At 45.0% G+C, this 25,731-nt stretch overlaps 3 protein-coding genes across 3 annotated transcripts; all 3 read right to left on the bottom strand.

Moving 5' to 3' along the window:
- Window positions 1-1,070: 1,070 nt before the first annotated feature.
- LOC308384536 (nuclear factor 7, ovary-like) lies at window positions 1,071-2,474 on the bottom strand (the record flags this gene model as incomplete). The annotated part of the gene is made up of 1 exon (XM_080863057.1): window positions 1,071-2,474. The coding sequence occupies exon 1, from the start codon at window positions 2,457-2,459 to the stop codon at window positions 1,071-1,073; it is 1,389 nt and encodes a 462-aa protein (XP_080719183.1). The 5' UTR covers window positions 2,460-2,474.
- An 8,479-nt stretch (window positions 2,475-10,953) lies between these two features.
- LOC308384212 (P2Y purinoceptor 14-like) lies at window positions 10,954-14,637 on the bottom strand (the record flags this gene model as incomplete). The annotated part of the gene is made up of 3 exons (XM_080862638.1): window positions 10,954-13,294; window positions 14,174-14,433; window positions 14,533-14,637. 3 exons carry the CDS (start codon window positions 14,635-14,637, stop codon window positions 12,634-12,636), a joined length of 1,026 nt encoding a protein of 341 aa, XP_080718764.1. The 3' UTR covers window positions 10,954-12,633.
- Window positions 14,638-23,229: 8,592 nt separating this feature from the next.
- LOC308384368 (P2Y purinoceptor 14-like) lies at window positions 23,230-25,141 on the bottom strand. The gene is made up of 3 exons (XM_080862876.1): window positions 25,009-25,141; window positions 24,645-24,904; window positions 23,230-24,026 (listed from the first exon to the last, which is right to left on the bottom strand). The coding sequence occupies exons 1-3, from the start codon at window positions 25,111-25,113 to the stop codon at window positions 23,432-23,434; spliced, it is 960 nt and encodes a 319-aa protein (XP_080719002.1). The 5' UTR covers window positions 25,114-25,141; the 3' UTR covers window positions 23,230-23,431.
- Between the last annotated feature and the right edge of the window lie 590 nt (window positions 25,142-25,731).

Genomic DNA, 25,731 nt, shown 5'->3' with positions numbered 1-25,731 from the left:
AGTTTATTTCTTACAGCAGGAAAACTGAACAGAATGTATGTAAGAGGTCAGAGTGAGGATGACGTCACTTAATACAGGAAATACATGTTTGTCTGTTTTGATGATGAAGGACTTCTTCAGCTCTGTAAACAGCTACACTTGAGAGGACAGAGGTGATTTCATGGATCAATAACAATGTGTTTATCAGCTTTCATCATCGCAGTGCAGACATGACGTCAGATCTATCAGAGTGAAGGCCGTCTCTCTGATGACGTCACAGAGCAGAGTCGTTCTGTCCAATAAAGGATCTCAGATCAGCTGCTGCCATCTTGTGGCCACAGTTGGTTACTGTCTCTGAAAGTTGTCTCATGTTCCTGTTGTCCTGCTAACAAAGGCTGGAGCTCATCATGCTGAGAGGGCAGCAGCATTTTGTGGCTCTTCACACATGTTCATTATATTCTGATGATCCTGGATGGAGACAAACTACAGATAAGTGTGTTCAGCCCAACTAGTTTATCTCATTACAGCAGTTTGATGTTTCCCTTTGAATCCCCCTGAAGATCCTGACAGTGAAGCACGTACATAATACTCCAGCCTTTCAACTCTGAGCTTATTTAGTTCTATTAATACACTGAAATCTCATTTGTGTCATGAAGAAAGTCTTTAATCAAACAGAATTCAAAGATCAGAAACATTTCATATATGGAGTTAAACATGAATCATTGTTTCAACAACATATTTATTGTTGTCATAAACAGACAAGAAGACAACAACAAACTGCTCCTCCCATTCAACACATGTCAGTCCATATCCCAGCAAACTAAATCATCTCCATTTACACATCAAATAGAAACATGAATCACTTGTAATGATTAGAAACTTGATAGAATTTCAAATCTAGTTTGGGGAGTCATTCAGTGAGAAACAGTGAAATGATTTTCCATGTGAAAAGGTGGACAGCAGAAACAGAAAGAAACAGTGAAACTAAAAGAGAAACAAAGAGCTTTGGAACAACGAGGCAGCAGGAGGACAGCTGCAGTTTAACAGCTTCAACTCACTGACAGGAAACAACATTAGAAACATCATCATCCTCAACTCATCTGCTGCACTGACACTGACACCTTCAACGGCAACACCTTCACTTTATCAACAGTGCGAATGTATGGAAACATCCTGTGAGTGAAAGTGTGTGTGAAGGTGTGTATGTGTGTGTTAGTATCAGGATCAGAGAACGACAGCTTTCCTCTGTTCCAGTCCAGATTCACTCTGATCCTCTGGAGCTTCTTCTCTACTGAGAGAGCAGTGAGAGGAGCTGATGGTGAGTGTTTGTAGTATTTACCTTGATAGAACCATATTGTCCATAATCCAGGCTCTATGTCTCCCTTCCTCTGCACAGACTCTGCCAACACACCCAGTCTCCACCATGTACTGTCTCCAACTTCAACATCCCAGCTTTGAGTCCCTGAGTTAAAGCCCTCAGAGCCCAGGACAGAGCAGGACCAATCAAACCTCTCTGGATTATCAGGAAGCTGCTGTTCATCTCCTCCACTCACACTGGTCAGATCTTCAGACGGGATGAGTTCTGGATGAGCAGTGTTTGGGTCCAGAATGAGAGGAGTGTAGGAGACCATGTCCTTCATGTTGTTCCAGATGTTGAAGGTCAGGTTGCCCAGGTGTTTGGCCTGGTCTATCAGAGCTCCTGAGGGCAGCTGTGGATCATCCAGCAGGGGGCAGCGCTGGACTCTTTCCACTGCAGCCTTGTAGTTGTGCAGGAATGAGACGTCTTCAGCTCTCAGCTCCTCCTCTGTGGCTCTGACTGTGTCTGAAAGAGCTGCTATCTCTCTGCTCAGAGCCTCCATCTTCTCCTTCATCATCCCACTCTTCTGCTCCTCTTCCTCCCTCAGTGCAGCCAGCCTGGCCTCCTCTTCCTCTGCTAGAAACTGCTGAAGCTTCTTAAACTGCTCCTTAATCTGCCTCTCTGTGTGTCGGGCCTGGACCTTAATGTGTTCTGCTGTTTGATCAAACTTCACTTGAACTTCTTCACAAACCTTTAACTTCTTCTTTAAGGGCTCCAGAGTTTCCTGAAGTTCCTTCTTGTGTTGTTGTGCAGCTTCATCGATGGGTCTGAATCTGTGATTGGTGTGTTTTTCTGAGGCACAGCAGACGACACACACTGGCTGCTGATGGTCCAGACAGAAGAGTTTGAGTTTCTCAGAGTGCAGACTGCAGAGAGCCTCTGAAGCTCTCTGATCTCTCTCCTGTAAGAACGACTCACACAGGTTCTTTAAAGCCAGACATAAAGGTGGTTCATTCTTTGAAGATCTTCTCTTACAAACTGGACACTCGTGTGTTGGTCTCTCTCTCCACCATCTCTTCAGACAGTCTTTACAGAAGCTGTGGCTACATGACAGAATAACAGGATCTCTGAAGACCTCCCGACAGACCGGACAGCAGAGATCCTCCTCTGATCTGGAAGCCATTGAGTCTGTGAGTGAAGCTGAAAACAGCAGACAGGAAGTACAGTCAGTCCTGGCTCCCCTCCCTCCTCTACCACCTTCACTGAAACTTGCTTTGAGTCGTGTTTTTGATCAAACTCACATTCAGTGTGTGGAGCGTCAGCAGCTTGAAGCAGCAGTGTTGGAGTTTTCCACTTTTCTCTCCTGTAGCTGGACTCACTCAGAGGAAGCTGCTAGTTTGGTCTGAGCTCAGTCTGATCGTCTGTGCGTCTCTCTGTACTGACGACGAAGAACTTCCTGTTTCCTGGTTTGTCACATTTGAGTGACGTGAGGGGAGGAGAAAATGTTTCTGTTTGACTTTTAACTAAGGTGTGTTTCAATCCTGCCTGCAGCTCAAAAGCTGTAAAACAGGTTTTGTGTCTTTTCACCTCCACAGGTCACAACATGAAACCTGTTGTGAAGTTTATAAAATAAAGTGTCACTCGGTGGTGCAGCTGTTTGTCAGCTTCTATTTTAGACTTTGTTCTGGTTCTTGTTCAGGTTCCCAGCAGTGGGAGTGTAATGCAGTCACACAAACACAGGTGGTGTTCAGGTGGATTCACTTTGTTTTTGTTTTTTTTATTTTTCTTCTTCTTTTCTATCTCTCCTTTTATTCTGACAGAGCTATTCCAACTTTTGAAATTAACTTTGACCGGGGGCGTGCTGGTGGCTTAAAGATAATCACATCAAGGGCATGCAGCCTGACCTGTTTTTGCATCAAATTCAAATTCAAATTTTTATTTGTCACGTCCTGGTCGCGGAACACTGGACCAGCTCTTTATCCTCTCCAGGATACTTGAGGGTGCATGGGAGTTTGCCCAACCAGTCTACATGTGTTTTGTGGACTTGGAGAAGGCATTCGACCGTGTCCCTCGGGGTGTCCTGTGGGAGGTGTTGTGGGAGTATGGGGTGTCTGGCCCATTGCTACGGGCCATTCGATCCCTATACAACCGTTGCAAGAGCTTGGTTCGCATTGCCGGCAATAAGTCGGACTCGTTCCCGGTGGGTGATGGGCTCCGCCAGGGCTGCCCTTTGTCTCCGGTTCTGTTCATAATTTTTATGGACAGGATTTCTAGGCGCAGCCAAGTGGCGGAGGGCTTTCGCTTTGGTGGCCTCAGAATCTCATCTCTGATTTTTGCAGATGATGTGGTTCTGTTGGCTTCATCGGGTGAGGGCCTCCAGCTCGCACTGGAACGGTTCGCAGCCGAGTGTGAAGCAGCGGGAATGAGGATCAGCACCTCCAAATCTGAGGCCATGGTTCTCAGCCGGAAAAGGGTGGAGTGCCCACTCCGGGTCGGGGATGAGTTCCTGCCCCAAGTGGAGGAGTTCAAGTATCTCGGGGTCTTGTTCGCGAGTGATGGGAGAAGGGAGCCGGAGATCGACAGACGGATTGGGGCTGCGGCTGCAGTAATGCGGACGCTGCACCGGTCCGTCGTGGTGAAGAGGGAGCTGAGTGTAAAAGCGAAGCTCTCAATTTACCGTTCGATCTACGTCCCTACCCTCACCTATGGCCACGAGCTGTGGGTAGTGACCGAAAGAACGAGATCGCGGATACAAGCGGCAGAAATGAGCTTCCTCCGAAGGGTGGCTGGCCTCTCCCTTAGAGATAGGGTGAGAAGTTCGGCCATCCGGGAGGGGCTCAGAGTAGAGGAGCTGCTGCTCCACATCGAAAGGAGCCAGCTGAGGTGGTTCGGGGATCTGACAAGGATGCCCCCTGGGCCCCTCCTGGGTGAGGTGTTCCAGGCATGTCCCACCGGGAGGAGGCCCCGGGGCAGACCCAGGACACGCTGGAGAGATTATATCTCTCGGCTGGCCTGGGAACGCCTTGGTATTCCCCCGGATAAGCTGGAGGAGGTGGCTGGGGAGAGGGAGGTCTGGGCCTCTTTGCTTAGGCTGCTGCCCCCGCGACCCAGCCTCGGATAAAGCGGATGAAGATGGATGGATGGATGGATGGATATTTGTCACGTACACAGTCATACACAGTACGATATGTAGTGAAATGCTTGGACAACTGCTCGTGACCTAAAGAAAACAAAAAAGGAAAAGGCTATGAATAAGATAGGAAATAAATATGAAAAATTAAAAAGGGTAAATTTAACTAGGAAGGAATAAAATATAAATTAAGGTTAAAAATGAAATAACTGTACAACACAAATTAGAATGAAGGGTAAATTTAACTGGGAAGAATAAGATAAAATATATAAATTAAATTGAAAATAAAATAACTGTACAACAAAATACACAATATAGAACTATATAAGAATGTATGAACAAAATACACCAAAAGTATAAATAAATATATACACAATAACAGCAGCAGTGATTTAAGTGATGAAGTGAAAACAATGTCCAGAATGTCCAGTGTGTGTGTAAGAACTATATGTGTGGGTCAGTACTGTGTGGTGGTGTGATTGTGATTGAGAGACCGTATCGCCTGCGGGAAGAAGCTCCTCCTCAGTCTCTCTGTGTTGGTCTTCAGGGAGCGGAATCGCTTTCCTGACCTCAACAGAGAGAACAGTCTGTTGTTGGGATGGCTGAGGTCCTTCACGATCTTCCTGGCCTTGGTCCAGCACCGCCTGCTGTAGATTGAGTGCAGGTCAGGGAGCTCGGAGCGGATGGTGCGCTCAGCTGATCGCACAACCCTCTGTAGAGCTCGTCTGTCCTGCATGGTGCTGTTCCCGAACCAGGTTAAGATGTTTCCCGTCAGGATGCTCTCTATGGTGCACGAGTAAAAGTTCCTGAGCACCTTGGAGGGCAGTTGGAAGTCTCTCAAGCATCTGAGGTGGTAGAGACGCTGACGGGCCTTTTTCACCACGGAGTTGATGTGACAGGACCATGACAGGTCCTGCGTGATGTGAACTCCGAGGTATTTGAAGCTGTCCACTCTCTCCACTGGGCACTCGTTGATGACGGGGGTCTGGTAGTTCCTCTCCTGCTTAGTGCTGAAGTCCACTATCAGCTCCTTTGTCTTACTGACGTTTAGAAGGAGGTTGTTCCTCTGGCACCAGTTCTCCAGATTCCTAATCTCCTTCAGGTAGGCCGTCTCGTTGTTATCAGAGATCAGGCCCACCACGACGGTGTCGTCAGCAAACTTGATGATGGTGGTGGAGCTGGTAGTGGCCACGCAGTTATATGTGTACAGAGAGTACAGCAGGGGGCTCAGAACACACCCCTGGGGGGCTCCAGTGCTGAGAGTGGTGGAGGCTGAGACATGTCCGCCCATCCTTACTGCCTGTGGTCTGCCAGTTAGGAAGTTGGAGATCCACTGACACATAGATGAGCTGAGTCCCAGATGCTCCAGCTTGGTGGTGAGTGTGGAGGGAATTATGGTGTTAAATGCAGAGCTGTAGTCTATGAAGAGCATTTTAACATAATTCCCCCTTCTAATGTCCAAGTGAGTGAGTGATGTGTGGAGGAGATGAGAGATGGCATCGTCTGTGGAACGATTTGGACGGTAAGCGAACTGTAGTGGGTCCAGTGTGTCTGGTAGTGAAGAAATGATGAAGTCTCTGACCAGGCGTTCAAAACACTTCATCACTACTGAGGTGAGGGCTACAGGGCGATAGTCATTGAGAGAAGCAGGGTGGGGTTTCTTCGGGACAGGAACAATGATGGACTCTTTGAAGCATGTGGGGATCACCGACTGAGATAAAGAGATGTTGAATATCTCCGTGAACACAGGAGCTAGCTGGTATGCGCAGTCTCTTAGGATACGACCTGGGATGCCGTCTGGTCCTGCTGCTTTCCTGGTGTTCACTCTCTTGAAGGTTCTCCTTACTTCATGCTCGGAGATGACGAGCACGTTTCCGGTGCTGGCAGTATCTTCCTGTCTGCAGCCGTTAGCGCCGCTAGCACTACCAAATTGGAAAATCTTTACAGACATAATTAAGGCTTATCTGGTAGTATTGTCAGAACTTTTCAGATGCTGTTTTTATTTATTTATTTTACCTATGCAGAAGTGTTTGTTAGGTACCAAAACACAAACATGCACAGCATTGAGATGGGTCTATCCAGAAAAGTAATGAATATAATGTAAAGAGCAGTATTGATGTTTCATCAAAGCTAACGACAGTAAAAACAATGTCCTTGTAACTGGTATTGCATTAGTTTTAAATTATTTGGCAAAACGTCTTTTGTTGATGTTATATTATCAGTTAGATTAGGCTTACCCTAATGGAAGGTGTTACTTTTGTCCTCTGGTTGCAACTATGGGTCAGTGCATTGTGTATGCCGCTCAAGGATATGGTGTGTGGACCAGTGGAGCTACATGGAGTTCAAAGTCAGGCTCCTCCACCTGGGGTATGACCTGGATATGAAGTAGCTATGGTGTTTTGGTGTTTCAAATAAGATTTCACTATAACAGGTAATTGGTACTAGTGGGACTCTCCTTATAATAATATAGGCATGAAAGCACAAAGGGAAATGTTGTTCAGTCTTCTATGGGGCAAAACTCGTGTCCTGACAAAACATTAACAACAGTCTCTCTTGCACCTTTTCTCAGCACTATGCTTTATACTATCTTTCATACTGGATGACTACTTTCTCTTGAGCAGCTCAAGAGAAAGTAGCTCTGCGGATTCACTTTGTTACAGACAGTGGTGTTATTTCTTGTAACTAAGGGTGTGTTTGTAGCCGCTAAACTGGTGGACCTAAATCTTCACCACCACGTCTATATACATACAAGCAGGAAGGGGAGTGAGTGGGTCAGCGCTCAGAGCACAGAAACTTAGCTGGCTTCAAACACACCATTTATTTTCAGGATAAAACACAGTCAGAACCCCAAATACAAGCTAAAATTCCTGTATACAATAAAAAAAATAGTTTTTGCAACCCGCTAAAAACCCTGCCGGCAGGAATGATTATACACTAAAAACACAAAGCTAAATGAATGTTTTTCCCTATGATAAAAACTCCCCCCAGGGTCCTAATTCTCACAGTCCAGCAACACGCGGGCAAATTCTCCTGAGCTGAAAGAGACAGGAGAGGAACTCCTCTTCCGGGATGGGGAATCTCGCCAGCAGAAGACCAGGGAGGAGGCTCCTATCTCCACCTGACGGTGCGCGATCGTGCAGTCCAGCCACTCTCCACACCCGCGCACGGCCTCCCTCGTAGCTCCGCCCTGAAACAACAGACACGGGCCAGCAACGTTGTCGGCGCAGCCGCCGTTACCCTTCCCCGGCAAAGCTACGCCTAGCGCCCAACAGTGGGAAAGCGATACTCACAGATGCAGGCAGAGGCGTACCCCTGCCCTACTGTGGATTTCACGCGTCGCCTCCCACGGTCGCTATTCTGTGGATCGCCGGGTTATGTTGGCCAATCGCCGAATGTCTCGTGGTGCCCCACAGTCAGGCCGGAGGTCCTTCTTTTCATATGCTGGCTTGCACACGTTTTGTTTCCAGCTCTTCACTTTTCGTGTGTCTCTCTTTTTTCGTCTTTGCGCTCACTATCTCCCTTAACTCAGTTTGGCGGCTGATAGGCCACCTCGGGGAACGCCCCCACCTCACAGGTGCCTACAATTGTCCGCTTAATCCACAGTGGAATAAAAAAAAGCATATTGTTCAATCAACACTAAACACACACCATAAATATGGGGATAAAATCATGCAATAGGAATATCAATAAACAAACATGCAATATCACTATTACAATAAAATCATGCAAATAAAATCGACACTATGTACCAACACAGTCTGATCCAAAACAAAATATAAAAACACAATTTTCCACTGTGTGACATGTTTCACTCCAAAGTTCAGACATTAACCTACCAGAAGTTGTAAAAGTTACTAATAAAGAGCTTTTATCTCATTTCACATGCAGGTCAGAGCATGAAAGCTGTGATGCAGCAGTTTGAGAAAACTTGCTGCTGATATAAAATATTTTTTGATTCATTAATGTTGAATTCTCTTGCAGCTGCTCTATTCCCATGTTGTTGCAGTATATTAATAACTAACCTTGTATTGTGGATGAATAATCTCAGTTGTATAGCATCCTGCTATGCGATTGCATTTGTCCCTGACCACTTGAATCCCTCACGTTAACTTTTATCGAGTGGAAAAAAAGTTGGCGTTCATCCTCCAGCTTCACTGTGCTAATGTTATGCTACCATAGCTGTGTCGCTAGCAATCACGTAGTACAACATTATATACCAGGTAGTCCAACTTCAGTAACCCTGCAAACGCCACTGCTGTTTAGTTTTCTGTCATTGTTTACGCTGGAAGTGGTAGCAGAGCTGTACGTTTGAATTAGTTTCAAAAATCTCTCAGTCAGAACATGGTATGAAATGTTTAGGTGGAAACTAGCGAGCTAACTTCCTGTTAACTTCTAACGCCGTTAAATGTAATAACTTCTGTTTTCATGGATGCCTTGTAACAGTTGCTATTGTAATGCAGTGTATCACCACATGGCGGCGCCTCCTGTCTCACGACTGGTGTCACTCCTTTTTGTTCTTCTTCGCACTTCTCCTGTAATGGATGCTCCCGTGTGTACGCGGACTAGTGTGCTCTTTAGTAATGTGTGGTAGAGGTAACACTTTTATTTTTGATATTGTAAATAAATGAGTACTTTTTGGAAAGTCAGAAGCTGTTGCTCCTTCGCTATCCACCTGCACACCTCCGCGGCTGGCTTCACCTCCACTGCACGTTACAGCCTGGATGTTAAACTTAATTGTTACACCTGGTGAAGCAGCAACGCTGATCATTTTATTAAAGATGAAAGAATTTAGACCGTTTTTAACTCTCAGTGTTCGTTTGACTTTGGGACCTGAAACAGATGGAGTTTTGGACCCAGATTACTCCGCGAAGCTCCTCACTACGGCAGCCATAATGCTCTGACAATCCATCAAGCAGTGCGGCTTACCAAAGTTGTACTAAAATGTTTTTAACAGATTTCTGCAGCTAAAATCGGTTCGAGGTCAGTAAGCACAACCAGAATTCATACATAAGGCACACTGTCAATTTTTGAGAAAATTAAAGGATTTTAAGTTTGCCTTATAGTGTGGAAAATACGTTATACAGAAGAAAAGAATATATCGCGATATATATCGTTACCGCACGTGCTTCAAATTATATCGCGATATGAATTTTAGGCCATATCGCCCAGCCCTACTCTAAACTGTAAATAAAGTTTTAAAATACCCTGTTTTTCTGTCACAAACTATACTTTAATAATATGTAGTGGTGTAATCTTTACATATCTGATCAGGTTGTCAACATAGAGCATGTTTGCAAAAGTCCTCCGATGTTTTCCCAGATGTTGCTAGCTCCGATAACAGTCAGCTGACAATGAACTGAGCTCACAGCTCCGATGTTCCAACTGTTTTTTACGTTAACCGGTTAGAATTGTGTGTTCCACATGTTGCATCCGCAGATTCTCATTTTCACGTGACGGTTGTCTCTTTCTGCCTGGTCTTGTGTCTCTGTGCTTCTGTAACTTAAATAACTGCATACATCCTCCTCACCTGTCAGCTGTTTAACACCTGCTGCTAATTCAGGAAAGACGCCCACGTTACCTGGTGATAGTCACAGTTTAACGTGAGCAGCTGCAGCTTGATATAACGTAATTTCAGCACAATATTCTGCACAAGATAAGTAAATGTAGTTTGTTTCCTGAGAGCAGAGCTGCTGGAGCTTGTGTTTCATTCAGAGTGACTGACCTGTGTTAAAGATGACAAACGAGATTTAAAAGGAGGTGATGGACACTGAGAAAACTAGAGTACTCAAACCACGGACCAACTTTATCAGCGGCTGATATCCGGTCACTGGCACACAGCTTTAAAACCTCCGCTGAGTTTTCGCTCTCAGTGATTAAACACAGGACATAATTCACTCAGGTTTTGTCTGTTGGGTCATGTTTACTTTGCTGTTTTATTTACAATTGAGCAAATCGGTTTGGCTGAGGTTAAAGTTACGTTTCATAACTGCATAGTTTTAGTAAAGTTTGATGTCTCACTTGAGCATGTTAGGCTTAACCATTCGTTTTCTTTGTTATCTGGTGTTCATTAAACTTTGTTAAGCATTGATTTTGAATTAAAACTAACATTTAACATCTTTTTATACAAGGAGGAAAGAGGGGGGGGGATCATTTCCACTGGGAGTACCCACTAAACAACGGCCACCAGGCAAAAGCAATGGTTATGACTCTATCAGTGTGAACCCCGCCCCCTGACTTGGCCACCTGATGGGTGAGGCTGACAGATAAAATAAATTCTTGAAGACAGCCGCAGGGCCAGGACTGCCATAATGAATTAATTAAATACACCATTAAATAATTAATTAAAAGTGTCAATAATGAATTAAAATCGGAAAATTTAATTACATAAATATTTACAATTAATTAATTTTACAATTAATTATTGACATATTTAATTAATTATTGACACATTTCATTAATTATTTAATGGTGTATTTAATTAATTCCTTTTGGCACAGTTGACTCCTTCAGGTCTCACCATGAAATAATTGTATCTGTCAACCATCAGTGCCTCTTTTTCTTGAAGACATTGTAGCAGAACCACCTGTCTACTGACATACTGGCAAACTTCTACTGGTGTGCGATAGAGAGCATCCTGACCAACTGTGCTCTGTTGCTGACCGCAAGGCACTGCAGCGGCCAACAACGCCCAAAATATCACAGGGACACCACTTCCGGTTATTGAGGATGTCCACAAGAAGAGAGGTATACACGAGCATGCATCATTCTCAGGGACTCCTCTCATCCTGACAATAAACTTTTCCAGCTCCTCCCCTCCAGAAGACGCTACAGGACCCTGCAGATTAAAACCAGCTGGTTTAGGAACAGCTTATTACCCACAGATGTCACCCCACTGAACTCAATCTCCCGCTGAACCTTTCCATCCACACCCCCCTATCCCTCCCAGTGACCAACATTCTCAACATTCACCATATGCTCACAGTGGTTACTGTTATAGTTTAGGACAGCGGTCCCCAACCCCCGGGCCTCGGACCAGTACTGGTCCGTGAGTCGTTTGGTACCGGGCCGCAAGAGTTGAGGCTCAGGTGTGAAATGTATAGTTTTCAGGGTTTTTATCGATTTTCAGCGTTATTTTGTTATCGTTTTTATCGTTAACTCGGTTTTCCTGGGTCTTTTCACGTGTGTTATGAATAAATCTTTTTTTTTTTCGGTACCGGTACTAGTTTTATTTTTGTTGTATTTATCCGCGACACCTTAAAGGCCGGTCCGTGAAAATAATGTCGGGCATAAACCGGTCCGTGGCGCAAAAAAGGTTGGAGACCGCTGCTTTAGGACACTGGCATAGTCTCTGTTATGGTGCGTACACTCATAGGACTCTGTAGATCTGTTTAACTCACACCGGTACATTGGTCTATATGTAGCACATCTATTTAGAAAGTCTGTATAATTGTTCGTGGTGCATCTGTATATCTGCCCATCTGTACAGTAATAGAGAACATCTATATGCTATACAGATCATCTGTACATGTGTGTTATTGCACTTACTACTCTTGCACTTCTGATTAGATGCAAACTGTATTTCATGACCCTGCATTTATACATGTGTAATGGCAACAAAGTTGAATCCTATCCTATATTGTAACAGTTACTGATTTTCAGCAGATTAGACCTCCCATCTCCACCCACTGGTGAAAAAGAGTTACAACTTCCTTCAGAGGAAATAGCTGTGAATGTTTCACCTGGTATTATGAGATAAACAATGATCGGACTGCCTGTAGATGAATGCTGGTGTGTTTGAGGTGACTCAGGGGTAAAAAGTAAAAACTCAGAAAATATTTAATTGTCACATTTCTACTTTATTCCTTAATTATTGCCAAGTCTTTATATCAGCAAAATGTGTTAAAATATAGTGTGTACAAAAATATTTTTTTACAGAAACAGACACCTGGTAGAGGGAAACTCAAGGTGGCCAGCTTTGGCTTTTATGGGGTACTGTGTTGACACCATGCATTGTTTGTATGATGTTTATCATAGACTGGTTCAGTTTATTCATGTTAAATCACATGTTGTACTAATAGGTGGAATTTGGCTGATTCAGCCTTTTACTGCAGCTCAGCAGAAACTCCTGTGCTACAGTTTTTCTTTTTGTGATCCTTAAAACAAAAAGAAAAACTGAATAACATCTAGTCCTGCCTTTGTGATGACTTGATTTTTGTTTCCTTACAGCTCACTGGTTTGACTTGCTGCTCTTAATGATGCTCAGTTTCTCCTCAGTGCTCTGACTCTCTGTGTTTGCTTGTTGGATGTTGGTCCTCCTGGACGCCTTTCTCACCTGGGCCCGAAAAGTCTTACAGAGGAAAAAGTAAACCAGAGGGTCCAGACAGATGTTGAAAACTGACACCATGGTGGCTGCCTCCTTCAGGTAGTACAACACTGGATCCACAGAGCAGGTGTTCAAAAGGAAAGTGTCGGGAAGTCGAGCCAGGTGATAGGGCACAAAGCAAACACAGAAGATGCTGACCAGCACCAACATGTTCCTGCGAGACTTCACCAGCTTCTCAGAGCCAGAGGAGGCCAGCTGCCTCTGCTGTGCCTGCAACACCCTGCGAGAGGTGCTGTAGTAGAAGAAGACCAGGGATATGGACACCAACAGGAAGACGATAGCAGAGAAGGTGTGCATGATTTTAAACATCAGACTAATTGATGCACTAAAGAGGAGCTCACAGTGGTTGGGGATAGAGGTCAGAGGTTTCTGGGTGATTAAAAACATGATGCTGTAAGTAACTGATGGAGCCAGGAGACAAATCCAGGTGACCACGGAGACAATGTTGGCAGTTCGTACTGACTGCAGGCCACGAGTTCCTGAAGGTCGGACGATCTTCAGATACCTGAATAGAGAAGACAAAGCATCCAACTTCAACTAATCAGTCACAGTGGAGCCAAATCTGTCATTTTAGGTCAAATTACCACAACTTTCAACCATTGGCACGATTGAAAAAATTCCAACTGTTCCTGACAGTATCAACTCTGTGCTTTTCCGGTGATATTAGGATCATTAAAGTAATCTTGGCAAATAACACAGACAAAAAAAAAAATAGAAAACATTAAAAAAAACAAAAACAAACAGTATTTAAAAAATGGCCTGAATAAATGCTTGTTTTCTGTTGAACTCCATCACACTCACTGTCTGTTTTCTCAGCCAACCTTCATCCTCACGGGGGTGCTGCAACAGAGTGCCTGAGATTACCATACTGAAACTAATACCACTGAGTTGCTGCTTTCAGGAACTGTTAGTCATTAGAAGTGTGACAGGAAGTTGCTCATGAGTGAAGCAAGACATGGTTGTTCCTTCCAATCTAAAGCCGTCCACTGTATTAAATCCCTTTGAGTGGCAATATGAGTAAGTTTCTTACCTGTGGTCAATTATCAGACAGGGTATATGATATTATTAAAGTGATTTGAAATGTATGATGTGTTTTATATGTCAATAGAAAGAATTCAAATCTAAGCTTGAGTTTATGTGACATTTCTGTATTTTGTGTCATTTGAGTTTCACACTTTTTTGCATTAAATCCTGTCCAAATACAACATGTGTCTGTTCCTTGGAGGAAGTGATGCAAGAGAGAGTTTAACGGGCAGTGAATCTCAATACAGGACACAGGGTCACATTGGGTGCAACAGTGCATACACATTGATAATTTAGTCAGGGACACAGCGTTTGTGGTCATTAACACTTTTTGTAATCATTAGCAGTAAAGGCTCCTCACCTGTTGGCAGCTACATAACACATGAATAAGATGCTGGCGTACATGTTGAGGAAGAGGGCAGAAGCTCCAAAGCTGCAGTAGAGCTGCCAAACGATGACTGATGTGCTACCATAGTGGCTGATGCGCAGTGGCAGAGAGAGGCAGAGCAGGAAGTCAGCAGCTGTCAGGTTCTTCATGTAGACCATCAAGCTGCTTGATGCCTGCTGCTGAGCTCCACAAAAGTAAAACTTCATGATGAAGCCATTGAGGAGTAAACCTACCTGAACAGACACGGAGCATGGAGAACAGGAATTTAGCACATGCACAAAGATCTTTTGTCAAATTAATAACAGTCCACAGTCTGAAGATTTGAAACTTACCAGAAACAACAGGCTGTAGACCAGCATAAAGAAAGGGTTGACCGATGTGCCGACAGGATCACAGGTCTCGTTCAAAGGCGAAGTCATGTTTTTTGGGTCAGCCATGTTCCTGAAGCTGAAAAATTAATCCTTTTCATTGAGATCCGTCTTTCAAAGTATCTGGCTCGATGGAGTCTACTGTTAGTCAAAGACCAAGGATTCACTTCCTCATGTTGTTTTACAAAGAGATTGTAACATGGAAGTGTGCCAAATGTGATGATATCTGAATGTGAGCAAGGTGTTAAGCTGTCACATATAATGCACCAAGTTTCACACTGGTTCAGATCTTCATGCCTCACACTGAAAATCAAGGAAACATTTGTATTTTACATTAAGTCATATCCAAGTATTTTGATGGGGAAGAAATAAAGAAAACAGTGAATGTTGAATATTTATGTGTTATCACAGATAATGAAAATGAGGAACATTTTTTATTTTTGATTATTATCGTGTGAAGTATCAAATGTTCAGTTTCAGATTTTATGTCTGTAGCACTCACGTTTTTATAATACTGCAGTTCAGCTGTTAAAAAGTTTTGTACATCTTTCCTCAGAACATATGAGCAGAGCTTTTAGTTCAGCTGTTCAGATAACTGTACATGAAGTTTTTGGAAGAAACACCTGTGTGAACAGAGCAACTAGCAAGACTCACCTGTATTTCTGCAGTCTTCAGTGAGCAGGAAAAGCTGCTTGTATGTCCTCTCAGTCTAACGATATTCTTGCAGATCATGAAACACACAGTGATCACACTTCTAACATGCAACCATTTCCTCTCTGTGTTTACAGCTTTGTATCGACAGGAAACAAACACGTCTTTTTCTGATCAGTCACGTGTCTGCACTTTTACTTATAACTTATAGCAATAACTCTTCAACAAGATGTAAAGTTAAACACATGCAATCTGGAAGCAAAGCAGCAGCACAGAGTATTTCCACCTCCATGAAAATCTGCATTTGATCTGAACTTTTGGGGGGTGTGGATCTTTGATTTATCTGTACTGCATATTCTTTCTAAAGGCTTGGGGATTAGTACTAAATTCCTTCTTTGCTGCTCTTTGATGTTATATTGAACTGTTTTAGTCATCCTGCTCATCAAAACCAGCTGCACCAGCTGATGGAAACTGATGGAAGAGCAGCATGCGAGGTGCTCCGCTGCCTCAGCTTTCACCATTGTGCTATGAGTTACTAACTTACTATGAAAGCACAGTCAGGGGACAGCAGCTCTCACCATCTCTGATTATAAAACAGGCATGTTCATCAGGTGCAGGCTCAGCAGCTGGTTGTGTATGTATGATTTTAACACTAAATGTTTTGAACAGCAGTTTACATTTTGCCACATGAGAGCTTTCTTTGAGTTGTTTAGTTACATTCTGAGGATTTAAGATCCTATCTACTGGCTTGCATACCTTTTCTTATTTTTTCTGACCACTTACCCAACTAGGTTTGCAGTTTGGCTTTTGTTTTGCAATAGGAGAGAGGCAGGGATCACTTTGGGCATGCTGTCAGTCTGGTAATAACGTATGATGTCGGTGGAGGAAGGAGTTGCTGTGGTTTTACATACACAACATGCAAAAATTCAAAAACAGACAAAACATGCAGTCCTGACATACAGTCACCTCAAGCTGCATTATATATATTACATATATATTATATATATTATATATATTTATAATCTCCTGTTGGAGAGCCGTGAGCTTCTCCATGATGTTATCAAACTTACGCTCCGTGATGTTGTCATTCTTATGCTCAAAGAGCAGATTCTGAGAACTTACCAAGATTACGTGAAGTACCCTCAGAAGGTCTGCTAGATGATGTTAATACAGCACTACGGACAATACCTACAACCACGATTACCGACACTAACAAGCTGATCTACGATACGGCAGCAGTGATCAGTGAGATGCTTGGCTACAAGTTGAACAAGTACCCTCCATGGAGAAGGAGGCTAGAGGGCAAGATCAAAGTGGCACAGAGGGAGGTTAGCCAACTAACGGAGTTGCAGAAAGGTGCGACAAAGAAGGTGCATAAGAAATACAGCAAGCTGTCCATACCTGAGGCCTTGGAAACTGCCAAGCAAAGACTCACAGCCTTGGCCAGCCGCTTGAGGAGGTACACCAGAGAGATAGAAGGCAGGAGAATAAACCAGCTGTTCTCCACAGAACCAGCAAAGGTGTACTCTCAGTGGCAAGGGAACAATAATAATAAGAGAACAGCACCACCAAGGCCGGAGACGGAGCAATACTGGAAGAGCATATGGGAGAAGGATGCAACCCATAACGGCAATGCTCAGTGGCTAGTGGATCTGAGGGCAGACCACAGCGACCTCCCTGAACAGGGTCCAGTAACCATCACAGTGGCAGATATCGAAGAAAGGGTCTCCAGTATGAAGAGTTGGACAGCACCAGGGCCAGCACCAAGAAGGGACCGGTCCCCTCCAACTACCGACCAATAACCTGCCTCAGTACCACATGGAAGCTCCTGTCAGGCATCATATCGGCTAAGATGAACAGGCACATGGGTCAATACATGAGCGGGACACAGAAAGGAATTGGAAAATATACCAGAGGCGCAAAACACCAGCTACTGGTAGACAGAACAGTCAGCCGAGACTGCAAGACCAGACTGACCAACCTGTGCACGGCCTGGATTGATTACAAGAAGGTCTATGACTCAATGCCCCACAGCTGGATACTGGAATGCCTAGACTTGTACAAGATCAATGGGACCCTAAGAGGCTTCATCAGGAACTCAATGGGGATGTGGCGTACAACACTAGAGGCCAACTCCAAGCCCATAGCACAAGTCACCATCAAGTGCGGGATCTACCAAGGAGATGCTCTGTCCCCACTGCTGTTCTGCATAGGCCTGAACCCCCTCAGTGAGATCATTAACAAGACTGGCTACGGATACCGACTACGGAACGGAGCAGTTGCCAGCCACCTCCTGTACATGGATGACATCAAGCTGTATATCAAGAGTGAACGAGACATCGATTCACTGATCCACACTACCAGGCTATACAGCAATGACATTGGAATGTTGTTCGGACTGGAGAAGTGTAGTCAGATGGTAACAAAGGAGGGAAGGTAGTCAGAACTGAGGGGATTGAACTACCAGAAGGCAAAATTGCAGACATAGGGGACAGTTACAAGTACCTGGGGATCCAGCAGGCAAATGGGAACCATGAAGAGGCTGCTAGAAAGGCTGCAACCACCAAGTACCTGCAGAGGGTCAGGCAAGTCCTGAGGAGTCAGCTGAATGGTAACAACAAGATCCGGGCCATCAACACCTACGCCCTGCCCGTGATCAGGTACCCTGCTGGGGTAATAGGCTGGCCAAAGGAGGAGATAGAAGCCACTGACATAAAGACAAGAAAGCTCCTTACCATGCATGGAGGGTTTCACCCTAAGTCCAGCACCCTGAGGCTGTACGCTAAGCGGAAGGAAGGGGGCCGGGGACTGGTGAGTGTCAGCACCACAGTCCAGGATGAGACAACAAACATCCAAGAATACATTGGGAAGATGGCCCCAACTGACCGAGTGCTCAGTGAATACCTCAGGCAGCAGAAACCCAAGAAAGAGGAGGGAGACGAGGAACCATCATGGAAGGACAGGCCCCTGCACGGTATGTACCACCGGGAGGTGGCTGATATCCAGAAATCCTACCAGTGGCTGGACAAAGCTGGACTGAAAAACAGCACAGAGGCACTAATCATGGCAGCACAAGAACAAGCTCTGAGTACAAGATCCATAGAGGCTGGGGTCTATCACACCAGGCAAGACCCCAGGTGCAGGCTGTGTAAAGATGCCCCAGAGACAATCCAGCACATAACAGCAGGGTGCAAGATGCTAGCAGGCAAGGCATACATGGAACGCCATAACCAGGTGGCTGGCATAGTGTACAGGAACATCTGTGCCGAGTATAACCTGGAAGTCCCGAGGTCAAAATGGGAGATGCCCCCAAGGGTGGTGGAGAATGACCGAGCTAAGATCCTGTGGGACTTCCAGATACAGACGGACAAAATGGTGGTGGCTAACCAACCGGACATAGTGGTGGTAGACAAACAGAAGAAGACGGCCGTAGTGATCGATGTAGCGGTTCCCAATGACAGCAACATCAGGAAGAAGAAACACGAGAAGCTGGAGAAATACCAAGGGCTCAGAGAAGAGCTCGAGAGGATGTGGAGGGTGAAGGTAACGGTGGTCCCCGTGGTAATCGGAGCACTAGGTGCGGTGACTCCCAAGCTAGGCGAGTGGCTCCAGCAGATCCCGGGAACAACATCGGAGATCTCTGTCCAGAAGAGTGCAGTCCTGGGAACAGCTAAGATACTGCGCAGGACCCTCAAGCTCCCAGGCCTCTGGTAGAGGACCCGAGCTTGAAGGATAAACCGCCCGCAGGGGCGTGCTGGGTGTTTATATATAGATGTAACAGAGTTAGAAAATAGCTTAATGAATTTCCTCAAAATTGATGTGCTTTGTGAATAGTTGGAGCCACCTGGTGGACAGACACAACAACTGCAACTGTTAAGGTTCCAAATTGCTGCACAGCGCATGCCTCAGCAAAGGAAAAAAACTCCTTTCTACATGGACATATCACACCACTTGCACAATAGACTCACAGAACAGCAACAGTTACATTGGTGCCGTGACTCTGTGATTTGAGATCAACTTGATGCAGATCTCCAACCCAGGTTGCAGTGTATTGTGCTTAAAGATTCAACCTTTGCCCATCTTGGACTGTGAATTACGTTGAGGTACTGGACTGTTTGTTCTTTGATTTGATGGGACTCTCTCCGGACTGCTTGTGCTGACACCTGCAACTCTGAATATTTGTTATTGTCTACGTTTTGTTTTGTTTTTTCTTGCTTTTCCTTTTTTTTCTGTTTATATGCTAATATGGCAAGCAAATTCCAGCTGAGTGATATATGTGAAAATGTTTGCTCCTCTGTTGGGCGGGGTAGAGGTGCAGCACGTGCTCATTTACTGTCACATGGGTCAGTTGGGAGGGATGAGGGAGCTTCACCTGTGTTGCCTGGGAGGGTTGGAGCCTTTGGGTCGGATTTAGATCCAGATGAGTCTCCCGTGGGGCAATTTTTGCGGGGCGAAGCACGTCACTCCACTCCCAGTGATGGGAATGACACATTAAACCAGTTTAGTGACATGATCTTTCAACTTGGTTCACAGATAGGTGAATCTATTGCGGCCAGACTTATGTCTAGTGGAGCTGTTGGTGATGTCGACCGAAATAATGCTCACTCACATAACCAGACTTCCCATTCGGGTGGCGATACGAATACACCTAGTGAAAACACTCAATTTAGTGTTATTGTAAAATCCGACAGGGAGCCTGTCATTTTCAGGGGTGATGGTACAGACAAGTACACAGTGACTGAATGGGTTGAGTTGATGAAATCATACATCAGGAAGCAGAGTCTTGATGTGTCGTTGCAGACAGAGGAGGTGATGGGGAGGCTAATGGGGAAGGCCAGGGATGTAGTTAAGATAGGCTTGAGAAGTGATCCTGCGCTTATTACTTCCTGTGCCCCTGATGTCATATTCAACATGCTGATAAGGTACTTCAGCAACACTTCCTCTTGCCTACCCCTGCAGGACTTCTACTCAACTCTGCCTTCTCACAGGGAGAATCCTGTTGATTACTGGATACGCCTCAACAAGGCTGCTGATATGGCTGAGGAAGGGTTGAAGCGTCAAGGCAGGCGAATGGAGGACATTGGTGGTGAGATCGCTAAAATGTTTGTGAAACTCAGAATAGATGCCAGACTATTCCCCTGCATTACCAGAAGCAGTCTGCCCTCCCTGCTCCTGAGCAGCAGTTCCCCCACAGTCAGCAGCCCAGCAACAATGCTGTGCTTGGTGAGATGATGTCGATGCTCAGGGAGCTGTTGAATAAAGTGAAGGCTGGGGATGGACATTCCCCCTCACGGCAGGGTGGCAGACGAGTACAGAATCGGGCCCCTTTGTTCAATGGCAGGAGCTGTCAGGTCTGTAATAAGGACCACACTACACAGTCCCATTGCCGCTTTGCCCGACTCTGTTTCACATGCTTTCAGCCCGGTCACACACGTCGCTCGTGTGCCAATGGGGCCTCTATGGGTGACAATGCCCAGGGAAACTAGACGACCTATGCTTTGAGGGAGGCTGTACGGGTCATGAAGGACACTCCCACACACATGATGCTGCAGAGCTGTATGACAATGTAAAGGACTTGGACAAGTCTGAGAGAGTTATTTTTCAGGACACACAGAGAATCAGCAGCAGTGACAGCCTGTTCTACACTCCTGTTACAATCGGAGGCAAGTCATCCCTTGGTGCTATGTTGGATAGTGGTTCAATGGCCTGTTCTTTGAGTGAAGTAGCACTGCAGAGGCTTGCTGCTGCTGGTGCTATTGATTTGAGCAATGAGGGGGCACCCACTGTTGTTTTTGTTGGCTGTGGTGGTGTACAAGTGAAGCCTAAATCAGTGGTGGAGCTTGACATGGAAGTGTATGGGTTTTGTATCTTGGTTCCAACCTTTGTTGTTGAGAATCAACAAGATGACTTAATAGTTGGCTCGAATGTCATCAGACATTTAATCCGTCAGTTCAAGAAAGATGCAAGCTACTGGGAGGCAGTTACGATGTCGCGTTCAGGGCATCAGGAACTTGAACAGTTCCTCTCTCTGCTTGCTGGCCTGGAACGCTGGTCTGGTACTGAGATACCAGACAAAGTGGGCACAGTCAGGTGCAACAGGGCTGTCAATCCTGCCAGGTAACAGTGAGTTTCTTGTATGGGGGAAACTTCCTAAAGATGTTAAGATATCTCCCGGCTCTACTGTAGTTACTGAGCCAACCACCTCTCGCTCTGCACCTAGGGGCATCATGGTCGCTAGAGTGGTGACTCCTCTCTGGGGAGACAGGTGGGTCTCACTCAAGCTCCTTAACGTCACAGACAACCCTGTTATTCTGCGGAGGAATGCCAAGCTTGCTGATGTCTACACCTGCCTTGCATTGGAGGATATGGAGGTTCCAGAGCTCAGTCAACAGTCTACTCGTACAGAGCCCACTGGGACATCTGTACCCACAGTGGATGTTGGTACTGTACAGGAGAGGCTGAATCGTGTTGGCCTGGGTGACCTGGACCTGAAATCCTGTGATGTGTCATCGGATTGGCAAGAAAAGTTGGCTGACCTTGTGGTCAATTATCAAGATGTCTTTTCTCGCCATCATCTGGACTGTGGTGAGGCTAAGGGCTTTGTACACAGGATTCGACTGACAGATGACAGGCCATTTCGTCTCCCCTACAGGCGTGTGCCTCCTGCCGAATACCACAAGGTATATATATATATATATATATAATATTTATTTATATATTTATTTATATACATCAAGCCATTTCTCTTCTTCTTTTTTCTTTTACTTAGTCGAGTGTTGACTCCAGTCAGACCAATGTTCCAGTCCAGGTTTTCTCTATGTTTCTATAGGCGGTGCAGACTGTTTTATAAATGAGGGAGGATGAGCGGAGATCTCTCAAGGTTGCAGGAAGTAAACCTCTTTGCCAGTTTAGCTGAGATGATCTATTTATCTTCAGAACTTATCCTATGACTCCTCAGCTCACATCTGGTTAATGGACGTGTTTAATGTTGGAGGAACAAATCAATGAATGGGTGGGTATGTGGATTTTCATAAGCATCGGTCACACACTCACATACTATTGTTTTCAAAAGATAACAAATGCATATGTCTTGTTTTGTGTTAAAGTGTAAGGCCAAAGATATTACATAGTAAATCTAAAAATAATTTTAATCTGCAGTTCGAAACGTTCTTCACTTAAACAGCAGCCAATCAGAAAAAAGCTGCAAACCACAGGAAGGCTGAGAACTCTGGCCTCCTTCATGACGCTCCGAGGTCTTAGATTTTCAAACCACTTCCTGAGCTCACACTAAATGTCGTTACAGCTCGTATGATGATAAAGAGCGTGAGAATTTAGTGGAGTGATACCACAAAGTAGCCTAAATATGATCCACAGAAAAAATCAGTACATGTCAACACTAAAATACACCAGCTCATGTTATTAGATACATGCAGTGTGATTTCTGGTCATTTCTGTGTTGGGCTGCTTCAGACACTGTATTTATTTTAGCTGATATTTTTCAGATGAGGTTTAATTTTGTTTTGCTTTGTTTATTTATGTGAATAAAACCCTGGCTGAGATAATACAGCACAGATGCCCCATGAAGCATCATTTAAAAACCTAAATGTTAGTAAGTGTCACCAGGTTCCTGCAGCTCTGTGATCATCTTTCCTGTTCATAAATAACAACAGATATTAAAACACAAGGTACCAAACAGACACACACTTTGTAACACTATATACACTTTATTATTAGCTCTGTGATGAGAAATCTTGCTGTAGCAGGAGCAGGAAATAGCTGCTGTGGTTATACGTGCACATACAAACATATAAATAGACGCTCTAATGTGCTACTTTTGTTCCATCTATGTAACTGATAAAGTGAAGTTAAAGAGTTTTATACAGATATTAACTGTCCCATGAGGACAAAAAATGGTTTTTGATTTTGTGTTACATCAGCAGGATATGAGAACACCCTAAAGACTGAATAGAAAAAAGCTGACACATGAACACTGATGTTGTTTGTGTGGGAGTGGGTTTGTGCTGAGATCAGCCTTCTATTGATCTCTGAGCTCAGTACAAACTCCTGTGGTTCATGAGGACTTGGGATCCATGACACTGGTTTCACTGAACTAAAATGTCAAACTTTTCCTTAAAGCTCATTGATTTAACTTGTTGCTATAACAATGTCCACTTGCTGTGTTGCTCCTGTTCTTGCTATTCTTGGTTGCTTGTTAGATGTTGGTCCCCACTGATACAATCCTCTGGCTCATCTGATCCCAAAAAGACTTACAGAGGAAAAAGTAAACAATAGGGTCCAGACAGATGTTGAAAACTGACACCATGGTGGCCACCTCCTCCAAGTAGAACAATAGCGGACCCGCAGAGCAACTGGTCCACAGAAAAGTGACAGGAAGACGAACCAGATTATAGGGCACAAAACAAACACAGAAGATGGTGACCAGCACCAACATGTTCCTGCGAGACTTCACCAGCTTCTCAGCATTGGAGGAGGCCAGCTGCCTCTGCTGTGCCTGCAACACCCTGCGGGAGATGCCGTGGTAGAAGAAGACCAGGGATATGAAGACCAAGAGGAAGATGATGGCACAGATGGTGTGGAGGATTTTGAAGAATAGGCTGATTGATGCACTGAAGAGGGGCCAACATCGGCTTGGGGTAAAAGTCAGGGGTTTCTGGGTGATGAAAAAGAGGATGCTATAAGTAACTGATGGAGCCAGGAGACAAACCCAAGTGACCATGGAGATGATGTGCGCAGTTTGCACTGACTGCAGGACATGAGTTCCTGAAGGATGGACGATTTTCAGATACCTGAAGAGAGAAGACAAAGGAGACAGTAGATAACTTCACGAAGCAGTCACAGTGGTACCACATTCGCAAAGGTCATTATCAAGTTAAAATGATATGTCTACACTGTTTCTGGGTGTCATGGCGCAGTGAGTGGACGTGTTTGGTGGCTGCTCCTTACAATCAGGAATAGAAAACACTGAAAACTCGTTAACAGACAACTCAACTGAGTAAGGCGAACGTAGTTGGTGAGGAATAAGGCAAAAGGAGGCCAAAATGCCAAGGGGACAGGACAAAACCGCAAAAACAAATACTAACAATGCAACAGGACAAGCTTGCACGAGCCCCAACAGTATAATTAGCAACTCGGCTGGAGAGCTATTAAAAGCTATCGAGTCATTGAAATCAGAAATGAAACAAGATAACGAAAGGCTGAGAGAAGACAACACGCTACAGCAGGAACTGGGCGGCAAACTCGATAAGATAAAGAAGGACATAAAAACTCTGTCGGAGAGAGTGGGGGAAGCTGAGGACCGAGTGGGAAATATAAAATGATATGTCTACACCTTGATCAGCAATGCAGGGGTTTTAGCCATTAACACTGTCATGAACTGTAGTGGGAAATATGTAAAGGTTCCTCACCTGTTGGCAGCGATATAACACATGAATATGATGCTGGCATACATGTTCATGTAGAAGGCAGAAGCTCCAAAGCTGCAGTAGACCTTTTGAATGATGAATGACTTGCTACCATAGTGGGCGATGCGCAGTGGCAGAGAGAGGCAGAGCAGGAAGTCAGCAGCTGTCAGGTTCTTCAGGTAGACCATCAAACTGTTTGACGCCTGCTGCTGAGCTTGACCAATGTAAAACTTTAGGATGAAGCCATTGAGGAGTAAACCTACCTGAAGAGACAGAGAGAGGGTGAGGAGATGAGAACCTTGGTACATACAGTGCTTTGAGAAACTTAAAGCAATTTCTAACACAGCACTGAAGATTGGAAACTTACCAGAAACACCAGACTGTAGACCAGTACAAAGAAAGTGTTGAATGATGGGACAACTGGATCACAGGTCTGGTTGAAAGATGAAGTCCCATTTGTTGAGTCAGCCATGCTTCTTCAGCTGAAAAACAAATCCACTTTATTCTCTCTTTGAATGGCTTTACCATCATAGTCTAATTTTATTGTTAAACAAAACAAAGTCAAACTATCCATCCATCCAACTTTATCCGCTTTATCCGGCCGGGTCGCGGGGGGAGCACCCTAAGCAGAGAAGCCCAGATCTCCCTCTCCCCAGCCACCTCCTCCAGCTTATCCAGGGGAACACCAAGGCTTTCCCAGGCCAGCCGAGAGATATAATCTCTCCAGCGTGTCCTGGGTCTGCTCCAGGGCCTCCTCCCGGTGGGACATGTCCGGAACACCTCACCCAGGAGGCGCCCAGGAGGCATCCTTGTCAGATTCCCGAACCACCTCAGCTGACTCCTTTCGATGTGGAGGAGCAGCGGCTCTACTCTGAGAACTTCTCACCCTATCTCTAAGGGAGAGGCCGGCCACCCTTCGGAGGAAGCTCATTTCTGCCGCTTGTATCCGCGATCTCGTTCTTTCGGTCACTACCCACAGCTCGTGGCCATAGGTGAGGGTAGGGATGTAGATCGACCGGTAAATTGAGGGCTTCGCTTTTACACTCAGCTCCCTCTTCACCATGACGGATGAGTGCAGCGTTCGCATCAC

This window comes from Rhamphochromis sp. 'chilingali' (assembly GCF_963969265.1).
Source record: "Rhamphochromis sp. 'chilingali' genome assembly, chromosome: 1".
Lineage (NCBI taxonomy): Eukaryota > Metazoa > Chordata > Actinopteri > Cichliformes > Cichlidae > Rhamphochromis > Rhamphochromis sp. 'chilingali'.
The sequence above is the reverse complement of the archived record's forward strand: the minus strand, read 5'-3'. Positions and strand labels throughout refer to the sequence as shown.